Source organism: Tachypleus tridentatus, chromosome 1 (genome assembly GCF_004210375.1).
Source record: "Tachypleus tridentatus isolate NWPU-2018 chromosome 1, ASM421037v1, whole genome shotgun sequence".
NCBI classification, from domain to species: Eukaryota; Metazoa; Arthropoda; class Merostomata; order Xiphosura; family Limulidae; genus Tachypleus; species Tachypleus tridentatus.
In genome coordinates this window covers 162,318,897-162,343,190 of record NC_134825.1, presented here as the reverse complement: position 1 = coordinate 162,343,190, position 24,294 = coordinate 162,318,897, and the positions used below count along the sequence as shown (strand labels likewise).

Sequence of the window (24,294 nt, the reverse complement as noted above, 5' to 3'; positions counted from 1 at the left end):
ATACAAAACAATGAAGTGCAACATGTCACTCAAGATTCATTTCCTTCACTCGCCCTTGGATTTCTTCCCTGCAAATCTTGTTGCTGTCAGTAACGAAGACGATGAAAGGTTTCACCAGGACATTGCTACAATAGAAAAACGATATCAGGGCAACTGGAATCCGTCAATGCTTGCTGACTACTGTTGGACACTGCAACGTGATGCACCGGACATTGAATACAAACGAAAATTAGGAGCAAAATACTTTTAATCATGTTGAACTTAATAGCGTATTAAAAACAAACGTAATTAAATATGTTATTGCCGGTAAACAGTCAACTGTCTATTTCTCAGTTTCTACGTGATGAAGCAAAACCAAAACTATATTTGTGCATACCTGTCACAATCAGCAAAAACTTTTCAAAAAAAATTGTTGTGCAGTGTAATGATTGGTTAACGGTTTCTTAATAGCTAGCTTAGCCATTTCGATCAGATTGTATTAATTTGATTCATTCGATATTAAAATCAACTATGAGATGCTAACAATGGAATACTTTCGCCAAGATACTATCAGCAGTAATATGCTATTAATATTTCTGTCACTGGTGATATTTGATTCTATTTCCCTTCAGATGAAAATATTGTTCTGTTTCCAGAATCTATATCTGGATAAATTTAGGTTTTTTTGTTGTTTTTTTCATAATTCCATTGGCAATGAATCTTTTAAAATCTAAATCGTTTAAGTACTGTCAAATAATTATAGTATCTCGAAATAAAATTTTGAAACGTGCACGTATCCTATTTCTTCTTGGAAATAAGAATCTAAAGCAAACATTCCTTACATATATATAAAAACTAAACAGTGAAGGGTGGTTTTACAAAAAGGTTAAAGCGACCCCTACAGAAAATTTGTTTTTGTGGTAGGATACAACATTCGAAACTGATTGAATCAAACTCGGTATAGTGAGAAGTAACATCATAATTAGCTGTTACGAAATGTAATCACGTCTGGTAACTGACCAGTAATATTTAAGTTGCAGAACTTTGTTCTTTCAGACCTCGTCAGCCATTATCCAAACTAACATTCAAATGGATTTTTATTTGTTGAGTTGATACTGAATTGCACACGTCTTAAAGAGGAATATCTTAAACTATCAATGGTTACTAATTTTATTATATAGTAATTTCATAAGATCCTTGTTTTATAGGCATTTAAGTGCTTAGAAATGTCACAGTACGATATTGTCTCCCAGTTTTAATTACTATTTTTGACAGCGCAGACTCTCTAAAGAGAATTATCTTGTTTAACTTGGAAAGGTAATATTTTATTAGCTTTAGTAACTGATAATTCAATTTCCTTGTTCTCTTCCAGATGGCTATTACCAGCCGGCTGGATCCATCATACAACCTGTTCTTGATCCATATCTGGTTCATAAACCAGTTCTTTGTCATCCAACCCGGCGTCAGCACTTCTCAAAACCAGCCCAACCTCCCCAGCCACGTAACCACTACTCCATGGGGAAACAGTGCCTTTCCCAGCATGTTTCCGCTTCATCGTGCCTCGTGGAACCCACATCTCAGCCTCGCTCTCCACAGAAATTTACTGACAATCCCTCCCACTGCTTCAGCGATAATGTGCCACATGATATCCCTTCTCTGTCTTACCACACGCTCAAAAACACGTCTCATAAAGCAAAACCTCTTCCTCTTTTCCAAGAAAATGCCCCCCAGAATAATAATTATTCTCCTGGTTATTCTCAAGATCAGTTGCCTCTCAATGCCCAACAACTTATACAAAATGATAGTACAGATTCTCCACGTCTACATTATCCCCAAGATTTAGTAACCTCAAAGAACGTTCCTCCGCATGGCTTTATTCAAGACCCTCATTACTGTTGCTCTCGACATGTATCAGATTACAAACAAACACCCAAGCAGTACTCCGTTCCATCTGATGTTTTACCTCCAAACAATCCAACAAGTGGATTTTGCCCTCACGAAAATAGTTTAGTTCTTCCCCAACAACATGAGAAACTGTCCCCGTCATGTCATTCTCTTCCACAGCTACCTACAAGTGCCCATTCCAATTTTCACGGTTCTCTTTGTGGTACAAGTTCCCATTGTCAGTCGCACATTTCACCCGTTCAGCAACATCCAAAACGTGAGAGTATTGAGCACCAAGGAAAGAACCTTACTCGTAATTATTCTCCAGACCTCGCCTACCACGAGTTAACACCAATGATCATCGAGCGACCAAAAGGCACAAGAACTCAAATGACCAAACCGACTTCACCCGAAGTTTCATTCCTTTCGGTGCCAAAAGCAGAACCAGTGGGCTCTTCAGAGGCCATTCCATACCGGCAAAACTCCCAGCATTCTTCAAATAAACATAATATTAGAGGTGATAAGATTAAGTTTCCCAGGTCAGACACAGATAAAGCTGTTGCCGTCAAAAGACAGTGTGACTGCGAAGCGCCACCGTGCTCCAATCCTTGTACACTGTTAATCGGGCGACTGAGGTCATCTTTGGAAAAGGAACTACCAATCTGTCTGCCTAGACAGGATACACCCAATTGTTCGACACCAAATGGAAATCGGAAGACGTTATGCACACCCAACCACAGGAAACAAAATTTTGTTAACCATACATTGGCTTCCGAAAAGACTAAAGAGTTGAAAAATAAGCGAAGAACTAAGAAAAGGGCTTCTACGAATCAGAACAGTAGCTCAAACAATAAGACACTCAAAGGTTCGTTAAAGGAATGTGAAGGTTCTTTCCAGGTTGTTAAAGCCAGCAAAACAAAAATGAAACGCAACCAATCAAAAACGGTTAACTACGTAATCAAACAAGAACACCAAGTTACAAAACGGCGCGGGACTAAAGTTAAACTGTCCAATAAGAGTGCAAGACGTTTAAAGTTAAACGGCAGCCTGCCACTATCGAAACGAGAACTTTCTAGGAAATACAGAAAAAAGAAATACTCAAATGGGTGGTCGTGGGATGGAAGTCCTTTCCAAAAACTAGTTTTTTTAAGTGTAAGTACATCTTTTTTTTCGTAAATATAATAATATTTTTCACTTAAATTAAGTGGTTTTAAACTGTTGGGCGCTTCCCCTGGTCGGCATGGTCTTTTTTCCGCAGAACTCAACCATAATAATGGAAAGAAAAAAAAAAAAAAGATGACAAGATAGTGTAGACTAAAGATATAAAAAACTATTTTATGTCAAAAGAAAAATAAATCCCACCAGTAGGCCAGTTGGCAACCATGTTTGGTAGTGCTATGGGTATCACCTATGAATGAGGGTGACATCGAGAAAAATAATGTTAAGTTAGGGGGCGCTGCACATAAAGTTTGGAAAAATAAACAATGCACGCATAAATTGATTATATTGAACTTTTTAAACTGAGCTAATATAGTTCATATAAACTCGAATTTAAGTATAGTAATTAAGATTACGCGACTTTCGCCCTCGGTAACTAAGCCAGTGTCACTAACAATAAGGGAGCTTATGTAGCTTTATTATTAACAACAACAAAATGTCAAACGTTTCCATGCATGCAATTACTGTTATGTTTTACTTTATATTCTAGTGCTAAGAGAGCTAAGTATGACCAAATCTTGAATCTGAAATATACGGTTTATAATCCGTCGATGCAAAAACGTGCTCCGCACTGCGAGATCGCGGATGCTCCATAGAAATGAGGGTTAAATCCTACTATTCGATCAAACAAGAGTAGCCCGAAAGCTGCTAGTAGGTGCTGTTGCCTAGCTACCTTCTTAGTGTTGTTTTAACCTGTGCTGTCATTGGGTAGATTGTTTTACTATATTTGGTAATCGTAAAACAGGGTCCAGTTTATTTAATGATAACGAATTAATTTACGTTTTAAATAGAGTTTTATAGGTAGCTGTAACTTCACAACGTTTCAACTAAGTTAAATTCGAGACTAATGTTAATCCTAAGTCACAAATAAACTCTAACTTATTTTCAAATTTTTCCCACTGAAAGATCGATACAAATATGCTGACTGTCCAACTAAAAATCACTGATTAACAGACAGCGAGCTGATCAAATAATTTTAACTTAATAGGTATGCCAATGTTATATTGCACCAGTGTGTTTTGCGTACTACGAGAAACCTAAAAATTGCACGGATTTGCAAGTCTCTCGACTTTATCGACCATTACGTCACGTAGAGGGAACCTCCCCCTAGTGAACAAACATATTAGTATAGAGATACAGCCTATAACAGGCTTGAGTTAAAATTTGGACAAGTTGTGCAAATTTCTGAAACAAATTCATCACTTAACATTTTAAAAAATACATAAAACGTAAACACGTTTAATTAACGAAGCCTACGAGACACGTAATTTTAATGGAATCTAATTATGCCTTTAAATATTTAACTATTTTTATGTGAAATTAAAAAATAAAATAAGATGTATATTACGTTGTTAACTTAAAATCTACTTTTAAAATGAAACGGTGAAATATTATTCTTCAAACGCGTTTTGTATTTCTTAAGTTTTAGTTGAAATACCAATTCGGTTATTTGTGTTATAAGGTTTACAAAATACATCTTAAGCAAACTGTAGATTGAATGTGCTCTTAATAGGGCCCGGCATGGCCAGGTGGTTAAGGCACTCGAATCCCCGTCGCACCAAACATGCTCGCCCTTTCAGTCGTGGGGGCGTTATAATGTGACGGTCAGTCCCTTTATTCGTTGGTAAAAGAGTAGCCCAAGAGTTAGCGGTAGGTGATAATGACAGCCTTCTCTGTTGTCTTACACTGCTAAATTAGGGAGAGCTGGCGCAGATAGCTCTCGTCTAGCTTTGCGCTAAATTCAAAAACAAACAAGTAGACCTTTGGATGGGGCTTTAACAGTAAGACTAAAAAAATAATTCTTTATTCTTAGTAGCAAGTAATTACTTTATATTCTAGGTTGTGGCTGCTAATTTGTTGTCGTCCTCAGGGAAGTCCTGGAAAACAAAAACCATGGTTTAAAGAAGAAATTCGATACTGCTGTCCTCAGAAAAGGACTTTATGGTAACAGAGGTCAGCATTGGAACCTAGGGCTTCTTTAGAAAGGCTGGTGGTGTATTTTCCACTTGATTATTATGGTCGTTATTACCGTATGTAATTGTACGTGAATGGTACGGTAAACATACGTTTGTGGGTGGCACTGGCGACAACACGGTTGTTGAATCAAGGGTATTTGTAACGAAGATAAAGTCAAAAGTTGCTTTTACTTGAAGACCATATTTAATGTTTTTACCCTCGACGCGTCGGGTGGAACCAGAATGATCCATCAAGTTGATCTTCCAACTCGGATAGTTCTACTCTGCTGTTACTTTCTGTATTCTGTCCTCAATCGGTTCTTGACTGCTGAGTAGAGTGGAGGGGTTCTCGTGGTTCTCTTCCTTGCTGTTGTTATCATTTGTTTGTTGTTAATGGGTTATTCTGACCCAACCATATTATAAAGGTAATATTTTTTACCTTTATTATTACACATGGGTCATTTTGACCACCACCGTTTTCGGCAGTTGAGGATTAAAAATATATGGTAAAAATAACTAAACTGTAAATAGCATACTTTTATATTTAGTGAATATTATAATACTATTCCAAAGGACGTGTCTCCCCCGGCTCCCCGGAATGGCTTTACCGCCTCTTTCTCTCTTCCAAACGTGTCATTTATAAATTTCTGCATACATTTTCGTAGTATGTTGGATTCGTCCATGACAGGCGATGTAAAAGAAACAAGAGAAGGCGAAATTCTCTTTGTAAAGTAGAGTTGATAGAATTACGGAACAATGGATTAATTCTAGCGTAACAATATAAATTGAACAACAATGTAATAGAACACAGATAACGTGCTTATTTTAATTCAAGAAAGAAACATTTTTATAACAATGTAAACAACTGCAGAGAAGACACGCTTTTGTTTGTTGGTTGTTTTTCTTTACCTAAAGAACGCTTACATACACAATTAGCTTAAACGACCAGGTCGGAGACCCCCGAGGTTTAGGCAAAGCTATTCCTAATTTTGAACTGTTGGCGAGAGGGAAGGTAACCCGTCGTTTTAAATCGAATATTGGAACTGAATGTTACTCTTCTAACGCATTCAAAACTATAAGTGTGATGCATGTTTAGTGTTACCTTGTCTCGAACTATAGATTATCAAATCCTAATTCGATATACTGAATACTAGGCCGCTATTTTGGTTAGAAAGATATTAAATGAAATATCAGATGATGTTGGATTAGTCGTTGAGTAATTGCGGAAGTAAGCGAGGATAGACTAGTGTTTTCTTCAGATCGTAAGACAAAGTATATATTGTTACGTATTATAATTAATCTCTGACGAGTCTCCGATTTATTGTATTTCGTATACTAGTATTAAGATTTCAAATAGCCTGAAATTTTAATTTTGAAGTTAAATGTTAATTTGTGCCAAATTTACGATATCTTCCCACAAGATTGGTACGCCCAACTTTCTTAATACAAAGAACGATACGACTTATGATAACGGTTATTACAAATAATGATTTATGTACAACAGTTTTTCAAACTTGCAAACAATACGGAGTCTTCTAACTGGTCTGGAACTGAATATTTTATCGACGAGCAGACTATTTCCGAGTTGGGCCTGATGAGAAGGGCGCTCGACTCGTATTCCGAGGGTCGCAGGTTTGAATCCCCGTAACACCAAATATGCTTGCCCTTTCAGCCGTGTAGGTGTTATAATGTAACGGTGAATCTCGCTATTCGTTGGTATAAACAGTAGCCCAAGAATTGCCTTCCTCACCTGGTTATACACATAAATTAGAGACTGGTAGCACCGATAGTTCTCATGTAGCTTTGCACGAATATTGAAAAAAACAAACCAAACCGCTCGTCGTAAGTATCCTTGGGACGACTAGGACATTACAAGTGTCGCACAGGCTTATGCAAAGGGTAGCGAATCTATTTATGGCACGTAAGGATACGTTCTCTAACTGGCAGTGTTGCTGTAAACGTTTGGAGAAGAAACATCACAACCGATATGCGCAACAATCCCAAAGTAGTTCCGCAGCCAAAATATTACAGCTGAGGTGAGAATTATACAATCTATAGATTCAAGTGTAGTACTATAGAATAATTACTTTTTTGATGGAAGCTTTGCTCGGAATTCGAAAACAAACAAAATTCTGAGTTAATATTGTCGCACCTTGCTTAAGCTAGCTAGGTTATTAGCCTCATACCGGTTACAAACTCACTTCTTGCTGAGGAATATATTTACTGTCCTCTGTAGTTTTCAGATTAATAAGCGTTAAATCACAGTTATACAGGGTGTTCGGAAAATCACTGTGCAGTTTTGTAATCATATTCAATCCAGTCTATTTCAAGCCAGCAACTGATAGCGGTGTTTAGAAACAAAATAAGAAGGATCCAGGCCTGTATTGATGCCAACGGGGATCACTTTCAACATTGTTTATAATTGGCATTCATATTTACCTCCTGTATTCTATATTGAAGCATGTCTGTTAAAAAATATATAAGTGTACAGTGACTTCCGAACACCCAAGGCCTATAACACACTGACTGTAACTGGCAAATAATATTCTGTCTCTTGGCGTTTGGGTTTATGCAGCGTAATGCGAGTTTCTACAACGTTCAACAATGTTTGAACATACTAGCGTTTCCGTATAACTTGTTGATTCCTACTCTGACGAATCTTTTACAATTTTAGATAACAGGTAGGACTTGCGCTATACATATTCCACACGCATCAAATTGAAACAAACGTAGGTATCAAAATAAATGTATAACTGCAAGTTCATAAATATATATAACGTTGTTTGAAAAGAAGCCAGAACAAAATCAAAAAGCGCTGCATCAATTGAAAAAATCCCAGGGTACTAGCTACAGTGTGAGATTATAAAATTTTATAAAATGTATCCTAAGTTTTGGAAATGACTGAGGAAGTAGGGCCACATAACGGTGGGGATACACTGTATAAGAAATAAAGAATAGCAATAGATACAGAATTAGAAATGGAAATTAGGAGAGCGAGATGTGAGTGCTAAAGCTCTCAACGCCCCATATCTATATTACCCTTCACTGTCTGAGGACAGATGTGGGATGTGACTGCTCTTCCAAGTAAATAATTAATTGCAATAAAAATAAAGAATAAGGTACTACTATTTAGGGGTAAGTAAGATGACAATTACATCTTGATGTGAGCATTCGAGCCCCATATATGGTAGAAATGCACTAATTGACAGCACAGCAAACGAACTATACCAGCATTAAAGCATCCTATCCAGCTGTCCAAACTAATATAGCTTCCAACTACCACCCATTAATCAAGTCTACTGTGACTATCATGCTCTAAACAAGCCTTTATATGCAGCAAGGTGTACATCCGCATAAAGTAGTGCTAAGTTGTTAAATGACATTCATAACTAAAAATAGTTATTAGAAATTTTTATTAACATTTCTCTAATTTTTATTTATTTATATTTATTTAATACGTTCTCACATTTGCTACAGAATAATTTGTATTTAAAGTTTCCCTGTTAAATCCATTAACTATTAATTTTTGTATCAGCATTTCAACAGTACCTATAAAATATCGTAATTTATTACAAATTTTACAATATCTGAGAAACTGCGAAATTATAATGTGTATAATAGATAATTATGGAACATTATGGTGTAAGGAGAGTAAACCATGAATTGGAAAGGCAAAATATGCTTTTTACAAAAATATTTACATCAATTATTTTAATTTCTAAATCTAAATAATATTAGATATTGAAGTATTTTCTATTTCTAATTATTTTGGATAAATAAATAACATTATTTATTTTAGGATTATTTATACTGATTAGATCCAGCTATATATCTAAGTTAAAGTAAAAATATTAGGATTTGTGTAGTTTTCAATAAATCTGTTCTCATAATAGTAAAGATATAAATTTGCTATACAAGTAAAATAGTTAGCTTCTATTGGAACTCCTATCACTTCTTTAAAAACCTGGTTATTGAAAAATATATAATTATTATAAATACAGAAAATTAATATATCTTTTATGTTTTTGGGAACTTTATTTTATTTCTTGCAGTTTTATAGAAGGATAACAAAGCTGTTCTACTAATGAATTTGTTTGTTTTGAATTTCGCGCAAAGCTACACGAATGTTATCTACGATAACCGTCCTTAATTTAGCAGTGTAAGACTAGAGAAAAGGCAGCTAGTTATTACCACCCACCGCCAACTCTTGGGCTACTATTTACCGACGAATAGTGGGATTGACCGTGACATTATAACGTCCCCACGGCTGAAAGGGGTGAGTATGTTGGTGCGACGGGGATTCGAACCCGTGAACCTCGGATTACGAGTCGAACGCCTTAACACATCTGGTCATGCCTGGCTCACAAACATTGTCCCTGATCAATCAGCTATCAATAAGGTAACGCAACAGTCATGACTTACAGCGTGATCTGTTTAATTTCGGTTTTATTATCGTTTAAGCATTTGCCACAGGGGTAATTGCGTAAAAAAGTGGATAAAATAAGCTGTTAATTAAATACACGTGGTAATTTTTTCCACTTTTTTGTATTTTGTTTGTTTATTTTTTAATCAGACTAGTTTCAGAGTCGTATAGTATTTTCAAACCATTTGTATTATTTGTAGTAATTATAGTATAGAAACTAATTTATTATATGTTAGCCTGTGATTACACGAGATACGTATTTAGATTTTTTCGCAAAAAATGACCTAAGCGTACCAAGTATACTTATTTCCCTGAAAGGGGGTCAAAAGTTGCCTGGAAAAGCTCACCTGTTTTAACCTCTCGCACCACTGCAATAAAGCGCTGTTAGTAAGTCAGTAGATCCTTAAATGACGTCACCTAAGGGACATTTAACTTTGCAGTTTGCACTGTCGTGACGCCAGTAAAACGTGCGCATGTCTTGAATGAGAAGAAGAATCATGCCCTCTATAGGTTACAACACGACATGACGTATGAACTTGAAAGGCAAAAAATAAAAATTTGTCACTCTTAATTTTGGTTTAATTTACTCTTGAAACGGAACACTTTTCGGTGTACTCTGCGGAAGTAGATATGGTATAAACTTATACGCAGGTCGGTTGTTTGGTGTCAGGGCACAGATGTGTAGAGCCATTGTTAAACTCAAGAGTCAGCTTACGCTTGTAGCAGCGGTGCCGCTGGTTCGATACTTTCGTCATTGACTATAGTTCGAAATGAGGAACAACTATGAGTAATGTTAAATTTATATTTTAAGAGAGTTATCTAGAACGAAGACGCAGAAACGCTTTTAAACCTGTTGATTAAAACAAATTATCCGTGTGTGCACGAGAAATTGTTCGTGAGCAATAATCCGTGATTACGAGAAAACCCACTTGTAGAGAAAAATATATATTTAAAAACGGCTGGTATGGGTTGAGAACATTTGTTATGTAGAGGAGCGAACAACGTTTCGACCTTTGTGAGCCTGACGATAACCGTATTTTACGCCTTGTAAGACGCAGTTTTTCCTCAAAAATCCCTGTACGTCTTCCAAGACAAAAGTGATGGGCTAAGGCAAGAGGTTAGCTTAGGAGCTACTGAAAACGACCTCTCATACAGATCGTAATCTCATTACTTACCAATTAAAAGTATTTTCAATAAAATAAAACATTCAGTTTAACTAATGTTGTCTATATAGTGTGTAGAATGTGATGTATTTGACTGTATTTATTCAGTAGATTGAAAAAAAAAAAAGTCAAGGTTGCATCGAGATGTTGGTTGCCGAGTAATATTTTTTTCTTAGAATTGTCTTCTACGATGTAGCGTCTTACAAGGCGTAAAATACGGTATGTTGAATACAATCTGAGAAATCCTTGTTATTAAAATGGAATAGAGGTAGTTGTAATGCCTCTTAACTTAATTATTCTACATTAAGTACTCGCTTTTTTTCGGAGAGGAAGGTGAATTGTTTTTTTAAGTACTATAGTTTTTTGTGGATTTATTCTTATATTTTGGAGCTCACGAAGGGGTTGAATCATGTGCGAAGTGTATTTGTTCATTGTTATAAATAATACTAATTTAAATAAACAAGAAACGTTGCCTTGTCGTCTCAACCTCTTCGCTGGGTTATTTTGCTGCTTCGTGGAAAGTATGTCCTTGATAGGCCTGCTGTGGCTTGGTGGTTTGGGTACACGATTTTCAGTCTGCGAGTTACGGGTACGAATGTCGTCAACGAATATCCTCGCCCTTTCAATTGTGAGGGCGTTATGTGAGGTCAATCCCACTATCCGTAAGTAAAAGAGTAGACCAACAATTGGTTGTGGGTGGTGATGACTAAGTACCCTCCCTCTGGTTTGTCACTGCTAAATTAGGGACGGCTAGCGTGGTAGCTTTCGTATAGCTTTTTGCGCAAAATTCAACAAATAAACAACGTTTTTCTTTAGTTCAGATGTTTCCACAACGCTACATGTAGACTATATGTGCATAGTTGTCCCTGGTTTTCAACTGATAGACTAGAGGTGAGGCAGTTAGTCAACAACACCCACTGCAAACTCTGAGACATTATCTGGCCGAGTAGCGAGATTTGACTCAGTTTTAAAGTCTGTCTCATGTTCGACTCCAGGATACAGAGCACGCTTTTTTAGCAGCGTACCATTAAGCTTCCCACGGTATTATTTACTTTTTGAAACTCCCTACATGTACGTAAATGATAGCCAATTATTAAAATGGCTCACGTACTGTTTGTTGTAGAGAGTTGTTTAATTTATATAATCTAATATTTAATGATAAGTTACTCGGCATACAGCTATTACTTTACTGTAGTATAGCACGCACATTTATGATGATTTAAGTCTAACTGCCCATGCTGTGTTACGACAGAATCATGATTTGTTGAATCTTCATTGGTTTCGTTTGTTTTGAATTTCGCGCAAAGCTATTCGAGTGCTATCTGCGCTAGCCGTCCCTTAACTTAGCAGTGTAAGACTAGTGAGAAGGCAGCTAGTCATCACCACCCACCGCCAACTCTTGAGCTACTCTTTTGCCAACGAAAAATGGGATTGACCGTCACATTATAACGCCCCCACGAATGAAAGGGCGAGCATGTTTGGTGTGACGAGGATTCGAACCCGCGACCCTCAGATTATGATTCGAGTGCCTTAACCACCTGGCCATGCTGGGCCATTTTCGTTGGATGTTTGCGCATTTCAGGTGAACAACTATTCAATTGTTTAAGCTGCATTTCAGATAAAATTACTTCTGGATTTAACATTTTGCACTTGTTATTTTTACAAATTTTCTGAAGAGGTGCATGTCCCTGTAGTATAAGTATTAGAAACTCACTCTTGAACATTCTGTGAAAGATCCTGTATTACTGTACCTTTTCTGGTGCTTTTTAATCAGCTGATGGGGTCATGTGTGTATACCTTCCCCTTCAAAAAACAAAAAGGATCATGGACAGAAAAAATTGACAACGTCTGTTTCAGAGAAATATGTTGCATTCACCACAAGTTTAACTGTCAGTAAGAATCTTCATATGTAGATACCGCAATCACTTAAGATTGTATGAAGTTCAAAAGTTTTACACACACACACACACACACACACACACACACACACACATATATATATATATATATATATATATATAGAGAGAGAGAGAGAGGGCAGAGTGCATAATATTAAAAGTATTTTAAATATGAAAAACAAGTCACGTGACAACCACATCCGATATAAAGCCATGGTGAGACGGCATATGTCAGAAGTTTATCTTGGTGTCTTTTGTCGTTCAGTAGGTAATGCGATTTTAGCAGATATTGTTGGCTTTTGGGGAAGTTATGAACATATAAAGTCTGCCCTTACAGTCACCACTTTTTCTTAACGCCGTAGCAACAACTACGTATTAAAATGTTATTCACTGAATTCAATACATTACTTAATGTTTATACAGTATTTGTAAATAAATGTCTTAAAATTCAATCTCATAACAGTAAATATTCATATATTTTCTGGGGGTATTCCCCTAGTTCCCCCTAGGAATGGCAATGTGATGGCCTAACCCCTCCAAAACTACTTCTAACAGCAATGCAAATCGTAAGGATTTATTCAAATCGAGGACATAGAATTCCCAAAACAAGAATATTCCTTGTATCTAAAATAAATGTATATAGATTGACTTGAGACACCAGAACTATCATGAAAGAGACCTGCAATAAGTCGCTCAGGCGTAAAAGCCAGTGCGTTTTGTAATAAATAAAAACTCACGAAATCAAAGGTCAGTAGCGAAATAACAGTATCCGACGTAAGTAAAATCTCCGCCTGTAAAAGCGACACAGTTTATATGCACACAAGTTGATCCACAGAAACAGATATTTAACTGTCGCATACGTCATTAAACAAGCAGATGTAGGAGAAAATGATTACTCGTGCTATCCCATACGATAATACAGCTGCCAAGTTACTGCACGTATCGCTTATTGAAACGGAGAGTGAAGCACCGACGTCATCAAGAACCTGGTGGTGGATTCAAACATGATAATATTATAACGAATTTTTTTATTTCTTTGTTTACAATGGAAACTGCGCTTTAGGCTTATTGTGAAGAAGGGCGGTCGTCAGGAGCCTGTTTGGAAGTGGTGACATGGACTTAAACGACGTGTTGAAAATCCAAAATCGTTTCAAAATAACATCTTCAACCTTTCTCTCAGCATGTATATAAATACAGAATAATTTTCTGGATCTTTCCATCCATTGTTGTACTACAGTTTCTACATTTTTTTTGTATATTTTTTTTTCCCGGAAGTTCCTGTGAACTCTTAAAAATTTAAATATAGGTATTAAATTAAAACTTAAACTCGGGTCAGTCAAGGTGAAAATAAATTTTAACGAATTACAATTAGTGCAACATAGTGCGTTTTTTTATTGTATGAGGTTTAAACACCTTAAATATCATTTGTATCTGAATTACATCTATGACGAAAATATTTTGAATTATCGGTTTTATTACCTTTAAGTCAAGTTATGTTGATATAAGTAACAATTACTGGCAGGAAAACTTGTGCAATTTCTAAAGTTTATAAATATTTGTGAAACGAAGATGTTTCTGATTGAAAATAAATCGATATATTTAAGAATAAATACTGGATTATCATTGTTTAATCTAATTTTGATATTGGAAAAAATAATGTTATTTGTATAACTAAGAAGTTAATTTGCCATATTAAACCGATTAAAAAAGTTAATGTAGTTGTTAAATGTTGATTTAACTTGATATGATTCGTTAATTCGTTTGCTTGATCAACAAATATAAAATTCGTCACTAATATTCTATCAAAATAATATAGTAACAAAGTAGCCCCGGTTTCGGGTTTAAAGCAGTTTGCTACGTCAGTTTTTCTTTCTATTCGTCACAATAGGTTTTCTTCAGCAACCTTTACTTAGTCAGAGTGATTATTACATTTATCAAATACAATTGTTCTGTTTGTTTAACCTAATATGATTCTACAGAACGACGATACACCCCGTTTAATGAAGTGCTTCCTTGCCATGCGCCATCTGGAGGGTGATATCATACGGGTTAAAGACTGTGTCCTCTTGAAGTCCGGTCCAAAAAAGACAGACCTCCCTTTTGTCGCCAAAGTAGTAGATTTGTGGGAAGACCCAGAAGATGGTGAGTATTCAAATAGTATCGTAATTTGTTTCTACCTTGTATAGTTATTGTACTGACACAGTCCATAGCTGTAGTTGTATACGGTTTTGGTAGGTTTGTGGGAAGACTCAAGAGGCAGTGGAATTGGTTTGTGTGTGTGTTTTTTTTTTTTTTTAATTTCGCGCAAAGCTAAACAAGGGCTATCTGCGCTAGCCGTCCCTAATTTTGTAATGTAAGACTAGAGGGAAAGCAGCTAGTCATCACCACCCACCACCACCTCTTGGGCTACTCTTTTTACCAAAGAATAAGGGATTGACCAAAACATTATAATACCCCTACGGCTGAAAGGGCGAGCATGTTTGTGACAGGGATTCGAACCCGCGACCCTTGGATTATGAGTCGAACGCCTTAACCCACCTGGCCATGCGGTGGGAATCAGAATGATATTGTGAAATCTGTTCTTTCATACTTAGGTATTATATAGACGCGGCCAAGAGCGGATTAATATTAATACCAGCCTGGACAAAAGCATTATGGCTAAACAATCAGATTGTAAAATCAGTTTCTAAGAATTCGTCGACTCGCTGCACAATTGCCCAATGTCCAGTGTGCTAATCTTCCCTTGGCGCAGTCTTTGAGCGTAGTTGTGTATGTTTTACTAAAACTTGTATTATATATGTATTAAACAATAAAAAAAAAATGCCACCAACAAACTTGACATTCTGCTGATAGAATAAAATAATCACTATATATGATCCACAATACATGGATATTGCCCTGAAAAGGATCAAAATAATATTCAGTTCTACAATTATAAATACCAATCCGTCAAGAACGTAACTATAGGGAGGAGGAAGAGGTCAGAGAACCTGACCCTCCAGAGTATGAACTTTTCTTACCCAAACACCGACAGAGATTCGATAAAACTTGTATGTTGGTAGTGAATGAAACAATGTTAACTTGTATATGGAAGCACATTGTGTCAACAATAGTAAACTATCAAAGATTGACCATTATTGTAACACTTCCAAATACATTCATCTTCCTTATATTCAAATGTGTAGAATAAAAATGTATTGTAGTTACCAAACCCCAAGGGGAGAAGAAACTTTTTTTTAATTCGATGTATACAGTTTGCCCAACAGATGGCAGCACTAAGATATCTATTGGAAGGAAGTCAGCTTTTCCGAAATGAAAGGAGTGTAGTAAAATGGCTTCATTCTGAATGCGCTTGGTATAATTTAAATTCTCCTTTAAATAAAATACAAAGGGAGTTAACTATTTAAATTGGAAACTGGAACAATAATCTCGAATTTGTAAACTCTTTTGCTTTTGCACTTTCTCGCTGTCTACGAGATGCTTTGAGATTACATCAGAATGTTTTAATAAACGAGATAAAACTGTCAGTACTTTCTTACTAACTGTCCACTTTGCATGCGAATTATTCAGCACAAATTAGCAAACCGTATTTAAGACCAAATCGGATAAAAAAGGCTTTATTTAAGTCGAGTTTGATTCTCTACAAACCTTGGATTAAACTTCGAAAAATAAACTCGTTGTTGTTTTGAATTAAGCACAAAGCTACACAATGAGCTATCTGTGCTCTACCCACCACGGGTATCGAAATCCGGTTTTTAGCGTTGTAAGTCCGCAGACATACCGCCGAGCCACTGGGGGGCAAATAAACTCGTCTATCGGCTTTCAGTTCACTTTGTTACACTAAAACCTAGAAACTGAACAAGTAATCGACTTTAAAAACCAGCATCAATGGCTTGTAAACAAACGTGTTCAAATAAATAAATAAATACAATATCTTTATTTATTTATTTGAAGAACATCGTTTTCAGATTGTTACAGATATAAATATCAAAAACAAACATGTGTATAACTTGTGTACAACTTAATAATATACCTATTTTAAGTGTTATAAGCATAAAAATAATGTAATTATCTGAACGAAACTTGTCGTTCAAAATTTAGAAATTATACTGATTTATATTACTGAACTCAATCAAAACTGATTATCTTAAAGGTGAACATAATCGCAAACATTTCCAGTGGTTTAACAATATACATTTATATAATATTATTAATAATTTGATGTATATACGACATTGCATTAACATTTACATTGTATTGTCGTATGGTTTATAACTACTTTGAAACATTCAGATGTGTTTTAAAAAACTGAATTGTCTAACAATGTTTATTTTGATACACAATTATATAAAAAAAAAAAAACGTATAACTCGAGTGCTTTCGAAAGATGGGCCTTTCTTCATGGCTTGGCACGGCCAGGTGGTTAGGGTGCTCGATTCATAATCTGAAGGTTGTGGGTTCGAATTTGTCATACCAAACATGCTCGCCCTTTCAGTCGTGGGGGCGTTACGATGTAACGGTCAATCCCACTATTCGTCACTAAAAGTGTAACCCAAGAGTTGTCGGTGGGTGGTAATGACTAGCTGCATTCCTCTAGTCTTATATTGATAAATTAGGGACGGCTAGCGCAGATAACCCTCGTGTAGCTTTGCGTGAAATTAAACAATAAACAAACCTTTCGAAAGCGCCCGGGTTATAAGGTTTTTTATCATTTTGTTTCAAACCTTTTGAACTGACGTGTTTCCCGACACCATGACTATTTAACTTTCTTCACGTCTTGTGTGTAAGAAATCTATTTAAGAACATGGGTACAATATCGTCAGATAGTGTGAAAAAACCTCAGGTCAGTTTAACTCTTAAATTATCAACTTCTTATAAACTTTTCACTACTGGTGAGAACTGGATATTACATCATAATGAGTAATGTTTGTTTTCCCTACTACAATTTGTTGTTGTTTACACTCGTAAGGTATACGTGAACTGTATAACAAATACATCGTGAATTCCACAACAAACTCGGTACATAAATAAATAATTAAAAAAAAAAAATTAACTAAGATGCTTAAAGGCCTGACCGGTAATTTTAGGGTTAAGGATCCTATTGTCATTGCTCATGTTTATGGTTGGTTTTGTTAACAGTTTGTTTTTATGTTGGTTGAAATACTTAAATATACTTATTTTCATAACCGATTCAATTTTTAAGAATTAATATTGCTTTTATTTGTACGTTGTTCTTTTGAAAATAGTGTTCAGTAATTTTTTGACACTGCAAGGCATTCGAAGTATACTTCTGTACAGTAACGTTTTTTTTTTGTAAGAATTGTGATGCTGACGTTATTTGTGTATAGTTTTAAAGTGCGCGCCTGCTGGTTTGTCCAGTTTGGTTTATCTGTAGAGAATTTAATAATACTCTAAGATCCAGTTCTGTTGGGTTTTTTATAATAAATTTAATGCTAATGTGAGGTCCTCTAGTGAACATTGACATAAACAAAAGTTTGATTTTTATAGATGTTAGTGTTGATTTGTCTTTAGTGGTTTTTGAAATTGACTTTTCAGAGTGTTTTTTTTTTTCTTCTGAAGGTGAAATGATGATGGGTTTAATGTGGTACTATCGGCCTGAGCACACCGAACATGGCCGTAGACCGCAGGACATGCAAGATGAAATCTTCGCTTCTAAACACAGAGATGTCAACAGCGTGGCATGTATCGAGGACAAATGCTACGTCCTTACGTTCACAGAGTACTGCAGGTAGACGTGTACTAGTGCCACATTCTTACAATAATGTGTTAATTTTTGTTTTAGATAATTTGGTTGAAACATATTAACCTTTACGATATGCAAAGTGCATGGTTCTCAAGCACGTATGACACTTGTGTTTTTTACTTCTTTCTCTGGTTAGTGGTGGAGTATTTCCGTACAGAATAAATACTATTATATGTGCATAACTATAATTTCATCTGTTTTTGAATATCGCGTGCTTGACCATTACTGTCTGGGATGACTTGGACAGTCACCAGCAACCTAGCAATTTATAGTTTTAGATTTTTGTTTTCGTGATCTTATGCCATTTAATTTTCACAACCTCTGGAATCATGAATATATTCAATATTCTTATTTGTGTATAGAAACATGGAGTTAACCACTATAAACAGTATTCTTTATTTGTGTATAGAAACATGGAGTTAACCACTATAAACAGTATTCTTTATTTGTGTATAGAAAAACATGGAGTTAACCACTATAAACAGCGCTCTTTATTTTACAACTAAACTAGGTCGAACAGAAATACTTTTTTTTTTTTAAACAAACTTTCAACACACACACACACACACACACACACACACACAAATATAATATTAATCATTAAAATCTATTGTCCTTTCTTTTATCAACTGTTTATTATAAATTAAAATATAATTATTTAAGTTTGTTGTATTCCCCTTAGTGTAATCCTGTTAGACCTTTTTAATATACTATTTTCTATTTGTGACCAATCGGTATATACAAGTTAAGTCCAGATTCTGGGCTAAAAATTCAAGGATCTTCCCACCTATTTGGCAGTTAACTCCAGAGTAAAACAGTGTGTTCCTGGGGAAAGTTATCTGTAGAAGTAAGGCCTAGCTAGTAATGTGAATACATCAAGTAGATTTGGCCAGTATTCGCTAGATTCCTATTGGAATGAAAATGTTAATCAAACGATTTGAGTACTAAAGTGTGTAACTAACTGTGGGGAGATTATTGTAAACTATGTTTATTGTTTGAACAATAGCTTTATGAGGATACACGAACATTGTAAACTTATATAACGTTTCATGTAAGACTAATAATTTCAAAGGTGCTGTTAAAAAAAAAATTCATCTATACACCGATTGGCTGTATCAATCTTATTAGTCTATGTAATATTGTAAAATAACATATCTTTAATTCATCTGCTATTACAACTGTATTCCTTTTTCAGTTTGTTGATTACATACTAAATATACAATATACACCAGTTTATGTATTTTGATAAAATAAGAAAAACTACCTCCACATAAATATAAGAGTATTTTTATTTAAACCGGCTTTACGACTTCTTTAGGGTTAATACACATAACTGTATTTTTTCTCAACTTTAAACAAAATCCATAAATCTCTTCAGTAGGCACTACACATTTTGAAAGACGATAGAAATTTCACGAGTTTGTTCTTTTACTCTCGTGGAAATATAAATGTTTATAAATTACATGTTTAGTTTAGCTTCCAAATATATTTTATTTTCTCAGAGATGCCTGTCTTTATTTTGTTTCTAGGTATTGTTTTTCATGTGTAAGGTATTATTGTTCTACTGAAATTTAAGAAATGAGAAATATATAAAGTTATATTTCTTTGTTAAGTGTAAGATTTATGACACACGAGTTTGCATCACGTTGTTAAGAAGTACGATAATTATATATAAATCTTTTCCTGCAGTATTTTGTGTTTCTTAACTCTCGAAACAGGTATCGTAAAGGTGTGAAGCTGGCAGAGGATAAACACCACCCTGAAACCTCCATGGTTCCTAAACTGGAAATAGAGTATCCCCGTATTGACCGACTTCCACCAGAATTGATTTCTTCAGAAATGGTGTTCTTCTGCCGGAAGGTCTACGACTTTCGTCAGAAAAGACTCCTTAAAAATCCCACATAGAAATGCTGTTTGTTACTATATATACTTACTATGACGTCACTCATTTTTACGTCATATGGAAGAGTCAGCTCATTGGTTACTCATCAACATTGTGAACGACGCTCTTCGCAGTGATTGTGACGTTCTCATTATCCAACTCGGCCCATGCACGAGATTTCCTATCTAGTGAAGCACCAATGAAAATGTCTGCCTGCCTTCAGCTATTCTGTGAGAAATAATTGAAACAAGATAGCGCGCACACCGCTTCTATTCTCGTAATTTGCTATTCCTTCAAATGAAGATGCTAGGAAAAAAAAAAGACGCCATTTTCTTTTTCAGGAATATTCAATATACATATATACTGTTATTATCAGGTAATAATGTTTTCGAGCTTGTTACCTGCAGAGATCCAATATGTTTCTTTCGTTCGGCACCAAATATCTTATTTATTGGTGGATAAAAGTTAAAACTGTATAATTAAATGGGAGGGGTGGTGGCTGAAACTACGTCAGTTGGTTTGTCCAAGATGTAAAATGGTATCACTGTAAACTTAAACTTATTAGTGTTTAAAAAGCGTTAAAAAAGGAACGTATATATACGTACAGTGTAGTAGGAATAATGGAGTAAAATAGGAGTGACAGTTAAGGGAATGTTTTTAGTTTTTCTTGATGACTTACGTTAAATTTTATATTCGTCTAATAAATACTGAAAACAATACGAGTTGTGATACAACGTTAGATTATTGGTCGTGTACTAGAAAAGTGACTTAAAACAATTCTCGTATCCTCACAGGTCAGTTATTTGCAAATGTGTTTCTTTCACATATTTTTTGCACATTTAAATAGCAATTTATTACAAAGGCATATATATCGCTTTAAAAATAACATGTCCCCAGGTGGCTCAGTCTGGGGACTTGTAACACAAACATCTGGTTTCGATACTCACCATGGAAAGAGTACTGATAGTCCATGGTTTGTTCAACGAACAAATATAATATTATAAATAATCTGTACAGTATTTCTGCTCATGAGGAAAGTCGTCACTGAGGATTATCGGCTTTTAAATGATTCTAATTTTCAGTAAGAACAGTTACTTTGTGACGTGATTTTTTTTTGTTGTTGTTACTTGTTCTGATATACAAAATGGTTTGTTTGTTTTTGGAATTTCGCACAAAGCTACTCGAGGGCTATCTGTGCTAGCCGTCCCTAATTTAGCAGTGTAAGACCAGAGGGAAAGCAGCTAGTCATTACCACCCACCGCCAACTCTTGGGCTACTCTTTTACCAACGAAAAGTGGGATAGACCGCTACATTATAACGCCCCCACGGCTGGGAGGGTGAGCATGTTTAGCGCGACACGGGCGCGAACCCGCGAATCTCGGATTACGAGTCGCACGCCTTACGCGCTTGGCCATGCCAGGTCTTACAAAATGGTATAAAAATCGTTACATCACAGGTGTGTACGGTGTACACACCTTTTTTTAACTTTCATGTTTATTTTAGCAGTATATGTAAACACACTAATGGAAAGGCTTAGGAATTGCGGTGCTCTGTCTCGAAAACGACTTCGTTCAAAACCCATTACAGAAAACGTCTGACAATATAGTTTTAAGGGGGTAATGTATAAGGAACTTTTCAGATGAAAAATGGCTACAATGAACGTGTAGTTCCTGATGTATTATCTAGGTCAAGAAATGTAGCATCAACATTTTTAATTATGTGATACAATGGTAAGATAAAGTATGTATTAATACTACAAATGCTATACATGAGGAATCTTAATATTTGATTTTTGAATTTACTGACGTTGCAAATGTCTCTCCTGGTAATCAGAATCTGCCTGGTGTTCCGGTAGTCGTCTCTTACCATACAAACACAGTTGTCAGTGCACAAAGTCCACACTTCTTCGTTGACGAACACACCTTGATGTCGATCTCTTGTCAAGATGATGTTTCGGTTTCTTCTACAGGGTGTTCGGAAAGTCACTGTGCACTTATATATTTATTAACAGACATATTTCAATATAGAATACAGGAGGTAAATATGAATGACAATTATAAACAATGTTGAAAGTGACCCCCGTTGGCATCAATACAGGCTTGGATCCTTCTTATTTTGTTTGTAAACACCGCTATCAGTTGCTGGCTTGAAATAGACTGAATAGACATATGCTTACAAAACTGCACAGTGACTTTCCGAACACCCTGTACTTTATTTCCAGCCCATTCATTATTGGGATGACAATACCTACAGAGCAACCGTTGACATGTAGGACTAGTTTCTTGTTAAATATGGTATTTCAAACATTCTAACTTTCTTCTACTTGTACCAGAAGAACCGGTGTTTGTGTCATTCTCATATGCTTTTCTTCATAAGTTTTTCTACCCAACTTCGCACCTAGTCCTATGATGTACTCGTGTGGAAACATCTGTGTGGGCCCCCCGCTAGTACAGCGGTAGGTCTTCGGATTTACAATGCTAAAATCAGGGGTTCGATTCCTCTCGGTGGGCTCAGCAGATAGCCCGATGAGGCTTTATATTGGAAAACGCAAACGTCTGTGTAGCTAATGCTTCTCTGGAAGATTGCAGAATAATTACATATTGGTTCCAATTACTTGTTTGATTAATATTAACTGGGTCCAGTTACTTGCTCATGACCCGGCATGGCTAGGTGGGTTAAGGCGTTCCACTCGTAATCCGAGGGTCGCGGGTTCGAATCTCCGTCGTACCAAACATGCCCGCTCTTTCAGCCGTGGGGGCGTTATAATGTGACGGTTAATCCCACTATTCGTTGGTAAAAGAGTAGCCCAAGAATTGACGGTGGGCAGTGATGACTAGCTGCCTTCCCTGTAGTCTTACACTGCTAAATTAAGGAGGGCTAGCGCAGATAGCCCTTGAGTAGCTTTGCGCGAAATTCAAAAACAAACAGATACTTGCTCACAATTTTTGTAGTTCAATAATTGGAATTCTTTGGATTGCGGTTTCTACCAATTTCCGTTTCCTTTATAAAACAAAGCTTCTTATATTTTCACTGTTACCAAATTTTCTTTTAGTGTTAATTCAGAAAAGTTCAAAATATCGTTAAAACAAGTCAGACTTTTTCAGTAGTGAGTGTTGAAAGAAACTTTATTTCTTAGCCCCATAGAATTAATTGACTCTTTACTAATAAAAAAGAAGTAAACATTGGGAAACTTTTAGCTTTTCGACCGTCCTGCATAATGTATCGAATATTAAGTGAGCATTGTTTTAGATATGTATATTGTAAAAATTATGTGAAACTGGAGGCAACTAGTAAGAACGTTATCATGGATATTAAAGATAATAAATTGTTTTACGTGTAATCCTAAAACTGTTGCGATTGGTGCAATAACTTTGTTATTTACTTCTAAACACTGGTCTGTTTTTAACTGAAACTTGTATATATTTAGTTGTTATTATATGTGAAATATATACAGTAATTTGAGCCTGGAAGGGACGTCCAAGTAAACACCTGGTCGTAAAGAGGAACTTTCAAAACTACTCCAGTTTTTCGGAACTTTTGAAACCAATTGTCACGTGCATTGCAAGTGATTTGCTAATTGTTCCTGTTGTTCACCAGTCACAGACTTTGTACATTCCTGGATGGAATGAAAGGAAGAGAGAATGGCACCAGTGATGTTATTTTCTGCCTTGCATGATTTCAAGTATCATATATAACATAGCCACTTTGTAAAGCCATTGGCGCGTTATCTACTTGTATAAACATAAGCTTTTATATTCTGACATTGACTCGCTAAGACTACATTATGCCTTTCTCTGTCAAAATGTAGCAGAATGTTTGAGTAAGAAAAATTAAAAATATATTTCTTATGAATCAATAAGAACTTCTATTTAAAATAAAATATCCTGTAAATTAAGTAAGTTTTTTTTCAATTAACTAAATGGAGTACTTAATGTCATAAGTCAGTACAATAAAGCCTGTAATAAGCAAAATGCACTGAAACACCATGTAGAATTTCCTTACAGTTAACGATGTTTTTTAAAGTTCTTATTTTTATTTTATATTACAGTATTAGGCCAATGTCAAAGTATTTAATCCTAACTGTTCATTTTAGCATCCACAACTAAAATTCAGCTCCGATTCTGCGCG

The 24,294-nt window shown here is 35.6% G+C and overlaps 1 protein-coding gene across 7 annotated transcripts in view; it reads left to right on the top strand.

The window, feature by feature from the left end:
* Positions 1-24,018, top strand: part of LOC143229333 (uncharacterized) — a 140,897-nt gene extending 116,879 nt beyond the window's left edge. For 6 of the 7 annotated variants that reach the window (XM_076461539.1, XM_076461556.1, XM_076461522.1 and 3 more), the window contains 4 exons: positions 1,352-3,015; positions 14,500-14,662; positions 18,101-18,269; positions 20,003-24,018. In XM_076461539.1, coding sequence (XP_076317654.1) covers positions 1,352-3,015; positions 14,500-14,662; positions 18,101-18,269; positions 20,003-20,189 — 2,183 coding nt within the window. In that variant the 3' untranslated portion in view covers positions 20,190-24,018. Of the gene's footprint in view, positions 1-1,351; positions 3,016-9,194; positions 9,313-14,499; positions 14,663-18,100; positions 18,270-20,002 lie in introns of those variants that run through there. The other variant, XM_076461569.1, reaches the window with a different exon arrangement.
* Positions 24,019-24,294: the final 276 nt, after the last annotated feature.